Here is a 7,379-nt window from a genome sequence, read left to right as displayed (position 1 = left end):
TTGTAAAAATCTATGAATTCATGAAATCTATAGATTCATCTTTTTACGCTAAATCGTGAATCTGCAGACATTTGGGTACGCGATGAAATCTGAAATCTAAATATTTACACATTCACAAAAATCACGTCAATCAAACAGTTTCTCATAATGAAAATTCTATAAATTCAGGTTAATTAAACAGTTAATTTTATGAATTATAACTCCATAGATTTAAAATCTCCTATAATCTATAATGACTTTTATGTCATTGGAGATGAATCATATCCTATTTGGTAATGAATCATATCCTAGTCAATATTAGAAGATTCATTTATTGTCCTTGAAAATGAATCATATCCTATTTGGTAATGAATCATATCCTAGTCATTATTAGGAGATTCATTTATTGTCGTTAAAAATGAATCATATCCTAGCAATTATCATAAGCATGAATCTAGATAGGCATGACTCTTGAGTCTTTTGTTATTAGGAGTTTCACCCAACCTTGTGGTTAGGGCTTAAGCATTGGTATTACAACAAAAGATATCATCTTTAATGAATGAAGATGGCTTCATCATGCAATTGATTTAGGAGTTGCAAAGTAAAAAATATTTTAAAAAATTGTTCTTTGCCTTTCAACTAGATATTTTATTCGAAGCATCTAACCTCATAAACATGATTTTAAACATTTCATAACGTTTACCATTTAGACGGTCGGATATGCGTAGATCTTTAACTTATAACCGTTAATTGTAGTGGTTATAATTGGATTAAGGTCCATTCACTCTTAAGTATTACATAAGAGTGACCCTCTTGCATTTCATGGCCTGAGCCTGCATAAGTTTATAATGAAAAATAAATATAAGATCTTAAAATAATGATATCTTATTTTTTTCTCAATAAAAATGTATAATCATTTTATACGTTGCACCCATCAAGGATGGCTCAACATACCCTTTTATTATTATTATTATTATTAATTTTGTTGGTACAAAAAATTATAATTTGAGCATTGACTCTTTAGGATGATAAATTATATCCAAGTAATTTCCAAATAAAAATCTAAAGGAAAAGCTCTGTTTATCAATATGTGTGAACACGTAAGGACGTGCTTGTAGCTAAAGTCACTAAGAAAATAATTTCCTATAAACAATTTACAACCAACAAATTAATTAGTAAGTTGGCAAGGGTCAACTTGTGTTTGAATTGTTCAAATTAATCATTCAATCAATTTGATTACATTTCTGGTTGAATTAAATCTAAAATTGCAGCCAACATAAATACATTCATTTGTATTGTTCTATGGTGTGAATGTGAATACTTTTACTAAAGTTGAAATTTCAAACTGTGACGTTTTATCCACGTGGTGATAAAATTTTCCAACCTACATCGTCTAAAAATAAACTTAATGTTAAAGAAAAAAGATTTGAATTTTTATATTTTTACAATGTTCTTATAAACGAAGATTTTATTCTTAAATTTGACAGTAGCATGAATCTCTTTGTATGAGTTAGAAAGTTTTCTTCTTAATAGATAATGGGTGGTAATGAATTAAAATTTTTACAATACCATCAAGTGACTTGATCATTTGTATAGTGTTCCTGCAGAGGATACAGTCAGATTTGTTTATTTGAATGAAGTTTTTTGTATGTGAAAAAAAAATAAAAAAATAAAAAAATAAAAAATAAAAAATAAAAAATAAAATATAAAAAACGAATTGATTGGCTGTTATTACCTGGGTCGCCCACAATCCCATCCCCATCCATCGTCTCTCGACTCGAGTCGTGGCGTGCGTGTGTATGCATCAGGGACAAATTTTCCAACAAATTAATAAATAAATAAAATTATAAAAAAATAAAGGGCATATTCGGCAGGTTTGTATCTCTGAAGTCTGAACTCGAAAAGAGTGAGCATGTAGCGAGACAACAACCAGTTGAGAGGATTATTAACTACACGGAGAGAGACAAGTTATATATAATCTTATTGTAGTTGGGACTTGAGAGAGAGAGAGACAGAGAGAGAGAGGAAGAGAGAGATTATAGTTGTTGAATCTTTAGAGAATTGTGTTGTTTTAGAATCTTTTTTTTCCGAAGACCCGTAAGAGGAGGAGTCCTTTCTTGGCGCCGAGGACTTTGGGCGATCTTGCGGTGATCTGAACTGTTCGTTTGTTGCTCAAGTTTCAGTCTAGAGTGCTTCGGAAGTTGTTTGTGGGTTCTTTGATTTCTCTTCGTTTCTTGAAGATCTTGGGATTTTTTAGGGTTTCATTTCGCTTGAGTGTTTCTTGGGGGATTCTGAGTTCTGGTATCTTGATCGGAGGGTTAATGGTGGTTAAGATGATGAAATGGCGACCATGGCCGCCTCCGTCCTCAAAGAAATTTGAGGTCAAGCTGGTTCTCCGAAGGCTTGAAGGGTTTCTTCTTCCGGTTGTTCCTGCGGAAGGAGAGGATTCGGTGGTGGAAGTGCCAAGATTAGTGGTGGAGATAAAGTGGAAAGGCTCGAAGAACGCTCTGAGTTCGCTGAGGAGGACGGTGAAGAGGAACTTTACCAAGGAGGAGGACGTGCAGTCTGATGGCCTTGTTCATTGGAACGAGGAGTTTCTTTCCATTTGTAACCTCACTGCTCAAAAGGATAACGCTTTCAATTTGTGGGAAATTGCATTCACCGTTCTAGTTGTGAGTTTCTGGTTTTCCCTTTTTTCTCTCCCTCTATTCGAGTCTCTTGATCGTTTGCTGGGTCAATTAAGGTTTCTGAGTGTTGTTGTTGTTTCCTTTTTAATTTTTTTCTTCCTTCCTTCCTGGGGCGTGCCTTTGTTCTTCTTAATGCAGATAAATACTTCTATCTTCTGTTTGGTTTTGGATGAAAGTTATTATCTGGATTTTATCTCATTCCTCCCTATTTTTGGTCTATAAACCCTTTTTTGACCTTGATTTCTCACACCCAAAGAACAGGATCACAGGAGGGTGATTTCTTTCTGCTCTTCTTTTACTGTCTAGTTTCTTCTTTTAGATTTCGCCGTTCTCTGACTTTTTTCTTGTGGAAATGGACGATTTGATTGGTAACTTAGAAGGATAATATTCTTTTGAGTTTTGTTGGAAAAATGAATTGTTTGAAGCTTTTGACTCACCGCTATGGGATTTGGGAGGAAAAAACAACCAACAAAACGAGGGGTGGGAAGAGGAAGGCGTACCTGTCTAGTATACACGTTACTGTTAGAGTTTCAGTGCAACTGGTCATTTTCTTAGGTTGATGATCTAACTTTGACTTCTTGTTTGAAGTTTTTTCGCTTGGGAAGCTGATTTTTCCTTGTGAGCTAAGTATCTTAGTTTCTTCATTTCTCTTTCTCTGCTATTTTGTTGGTCTGGGTTCTCAGGGATTTGATGATTGATGGAAAATTGAATTGTTGCTGGGTTTCAGTCCTTTCCTATGGTTTCCTTCCTGGAGTAGACGTGGTTGGGAGTAATCAGGAGTCATAATCCTCTCTCTCTCTCTCTCTCTCTCTCTCTCACAAAGAACAAGTCTTTTAGTGCCCAGAAGTATAGTTCTTTTTGGGATCCTTCTCACAATGCTTGTTTGCTTCTTCTTCTTCTTCTCCTTCTTTTTATTTTTTAAGTTTTTATCCAGATTGTAGCCAGCTTTGAAGTTGTATGGATGCTGCTGGATGTTCCGCATAATTTTCTTGTGCAGGTGTTATTTAATTATTTTCTTCTGATAATTCTAATGCTTCTCCATGTCATTTGCTTGAAAACTGCTGTTGTCTATCGCTTTTCAAAAACTTTATATTTGTTTTTGCTAGAGTTGAGATTGACCTTTTTTATGCTGGGCGTTGATCATGTTTTCATCCCTTTTCCTGTAGTGGTTGTTTTTGTCTTTCTTTAGTTTTGATTGATAGTTTTCTGAGAATTTTTAGGCTTTCAGTAATGCCCAGTTGCAAATAGAAAAAGGAGAACATTCTTGGATGCAGTATCTAGCATCTTAGTATTGTATTTTCTATATGCATGAGTAGAAATAATCTCCAGTTAACTTTCTTTAGCATGTGGACTTACTCTTATTTTGCCCCTTGATCAGATCTCAAAACAAGGACAAAAGAATAAGGTCTCTGTTGTTGGAACAGCAACTCTAAACGTTGCAGAATTTGCTTCTGCTGCTGAAGGGAAGGACCTTGAAGTTAATATCCCTCTCATTCAGCCTGGTGGTGGTACTGAGCTTCGTCCTGTCATCTGTGTAAGTGTTTAGTATGTTTCAGCATCTATTATTGTTTCAATTTCCTTTATTTGCATTTCCTTTTGTGAGGTCCTAGATTTGTTTGAATTGACCTTTGTCCTCTTTGCAGATATCTCTTAGTTTATTGGAATTACGAGCCACCCAGGAGCATGGTGAGACGATTCAGAGATCAATAGTTTCTCTTCCACAGTCACCCCCACCAGGAGAAGCTGTTTCAACAGAGAAAGATGAAGTTTCTGCACTTAAAGCAGGACTGCGAAAGGTAAAAATACTTACTGAATATGTGTCTACTCGAAAAGCTAAGAAGACAAGCAGTGAAGAAGAGGGTAGTGAGGGCAAATTCTCCCCGAGAAGTGAGGATGGTGAGTGTCCATATCCTTATGACACAGACTCACCAGATGACTATGATGACGGAGAACTGGAGGATGAGAAGGTGACTTCTAGTTTTAGGAAATCATTCAGTTATGGTACACTTGCCCATGCAAACTGTGTTGGAGGATCATTTTACTCCGAGATGAAAATCAGTGAAGAGAATGGGGACTGGATTTACTACAGCAACCGCAAATCTGATGTGGGATCCTTGAATTTGGAGTCAATGGCATCAATCTCGCAGCAGTCTCTACTGCAAAGTTCAAAGAGGAGCATCTTGCCTTGGGGAAAAAGAAAACTGAGCTTCAGATCTCCTAAATCAAAGGGGGAGCCACTTTTGAAGAAAGCCAATGCAGAGGAAGGTGGGGATGACATTGATTTTGATCGTCGGCAGCTCAGTTCATCTGATGAGTCCAATCAAGGGGTAAGGTCCTATCTCACTTTTTTCTTTACTTTTTCCCCTTGGATTAGTTCCCAGCCAGGATCAAGGTAAAGTTCTAGGGAAGGGAAGGTGCGAGAGAGTCACTGGCCTTTAATGGTTTACGGCACCATCGTACAATTCTGATTTTTAATTCTGGGGATCTTTAAAATCATTATTGTGACTGCTTTTGCTGTGGTCCTAAAAATTGGCTGAACCTTGGAATTTAATTGTGTGATGATCTTGTTGAAAAGGAATGAATGGTGATCTCAACATTTCATGATATGAGAAAAATTGGCATTAATGACATTAGTTGCAGTTTTGTTGCATGCTTAGCAAATACGGTTTTCTTCTGCAATCTAGCATGGATATATCTTGTGTGTTTCTTTCTTGTGCCATTACTTACTATCTAGCACATGCTTCTTCTAATACCTGAGGTTCTAAAAGTTGAATATTCCATTCTTCTTGACAGTGGTCCAAGGCAGATGGGGATTCAAATGTGAATGGGTCATCAGTGTCTGAATTTGGGGATGACAATTTTGCAGTGGGTAGCTGGGAGCACAAGGAGATAATAAGCCGTGATGGTCACATGAAGCTCAAGACTGGGGTTTTCTATGCTTCAATTGATCAGAGAAGTGGGCGGGCTGCAGGAGAAAGCGCATGCACTGCCCTGGTTGCTGTGATCGCTGACTGGTTTCAGAACAACCGAGATGACATGCCTATTAAGTCTCAGTTTGACAGCCTGATCAGAGAAGGTTCCTTAGAGTGGAGAAACCTCTGTGAGAATGAGAGCTATAGGGAGCGGTTCCCTGACAAGCACTTTGATCTTGAGACAGTCCTCCAGGCCAAGATCCGGCCTCTGACTGTTGTCCCTCAGAAGTCTTTTGTTGGGTTCTTCCATCCAGATGGGATGGAAGATGGTCGTTTTGACTTCTTGCATGGTGCTATGTCTTTTGACAACATTTGGGATGAGATCAGCCATGCTGGATCTAATTGCCCCAGCAACGGTGATCCCCAGGTTTACATTGTCAGCTGGAATGACCACTTCTTTGTCCTCAAGGTTGAGCCAGATGCTTACTATATTGTTGACACATTAGGGGAAAGGCTCTATGAGGGATGTAAAGAGGCATATATTCTAAAATTTGACAAAGACACAACAATCCACAAATTGCCTAAGGAGGCACAGTTGGAGGGAAAACCCGCTGGGGATCAGCAGAAAGCAATAGCAGTCGCTGAATCTGCAAATCATCAGGTCCAGCAGAATGACTTCAAGGACGATGCAGCTGCTGGGCCTTTAGTTTTTAACCCAGAGGAATCAAAATCCAGTGAAGGGGAAGATGAGGTTGTGTGCAGTGGGAAGGAGTCATGCAAGGAATACATCAAGAACTTCTTGGCTGCCATTCCTTTAAGGGAACTGCAGGTGGATATCAAGAAAGGTTTTATGGCATCAACACCTCTTCATCATCGACTTCAGATTGAATTTCACTACACTGAGTTTCTACAGCCAACACTAGATTCTGAGCCTGAGCCTGATGCAGAGCCTGAACCTGAGCACGAGCCCATATGCAAGCCTGAGACAGAGCAGGACCCCATATGGAATTCTGAGCCAGAGCCTGTGATCCTACAACCAGAAGCACCAGCAGCAGATGCTGCACCAACTATAGCCACCCCAATGGCAGTTGCAGTTGCAGTTGCAGCTTGTTAGGAAAGAATTGCCAGGAAGAAAAGGGGGGGGGGGGGTTTGGTTGGAGTGTACAAATTGTAAGTGTGATTATTCTAACTTCACATAAAGAGTAGGTTAGGTTTGAGTCCTGCAGAAGTGCATGGGTTAATAAACGAAGAGAGCCCATTGACGTTTAGAGAGGCAGCTCTCCGCTGTGGAAGGCAGGGAACGGAGCATCTTTATGCATCATCGTGTATTTAGTCAATTTTCCTTCTTGGGTTGGTCGTTTTTGTTGGGGTCTGTAAATGCTTTTTGATTTACTCTTTTTTTTTTTTTTTTTTTGGGGGGGGGGGGGTGTTTGTGTTAACTTCCATATGTAACTTGCGGGTATCTATTAAACTTTTCCTTTCCAATTTTAAATTAGATAGAAAAAAGAACTTTTTAAGGTGATTTGAGGGTTTGTATGTCTTCTTCGCTATTCATTGTGGTTGGTTTTGGCTATTAAATTTGTAAAAGCGATTCTATTGACTGGGAATACACTGTTGTTGGTGTGAGATGGAAGGGAGGGACCACACGTATGTGTTGGGTGGGTAACTGGTTAGGTGGCTTTCAGTCAAGTTTCAACGAAGTTCACTTTTACAGGTAGGTTGCTGGAGATTTTGTGGATGTTAGAGTGAGAGATATGCCCGTGAGCGACAGCTATGCTGCTATGATATGGCCTGCCAATTG

The 7,379-nt window shown here is 38.5% G+C and overlaps 1 protein-coding gene across 1 annotated transcript; it reads left to right on the top strand.

Annotated features, from left to right (window-relative positions):
• The first annotated feature begins 1,887 nt into the window (after positions 1 to 1,887).
• Positions 1,888 to 6,979, top strand: LOC149009964 (uncharacterized). The gene is made up of 4 exons (XM_089163578.1): positions 1,888 to 2,651; positions 4,045 to 4,200; positions 4,310 to 4,993; positions 5,460 to 6,979. Exons 1-4 carry the CDS (start codon positions 2,301 to 2,303, stop codon positions 6,690 to 6,692), a joined length of 2,424 nt encoding a protein of 807 aa, XP_089019704.1. The 5' UTR covers positions 1,888 to 2,300; the 3' UTR covers positions 6,693 to 6,979.
• Positions 6,980 to 7,379: the final 400 nt, after the last annotated feature.

Source organism: Hakea prostrata, chromosome 7 (assembly GCF_041222555.1).
Source record: "Hakea prostrata isolate BN-2017 chromosome 7, UWA_Hpros_2, whole genome shotgun sequence".
Lineage (NCBI taxonomy): Eukaryota > Viridiplantae > Streptophyta > Magnoliopsida > Proteales > Proteaceae > Hakea > Hakea prostrata.
Note: the sequence above shows the minus strand (reverse complement) of the source record. Positions and strands in the feature narration are given on the sequence as shown.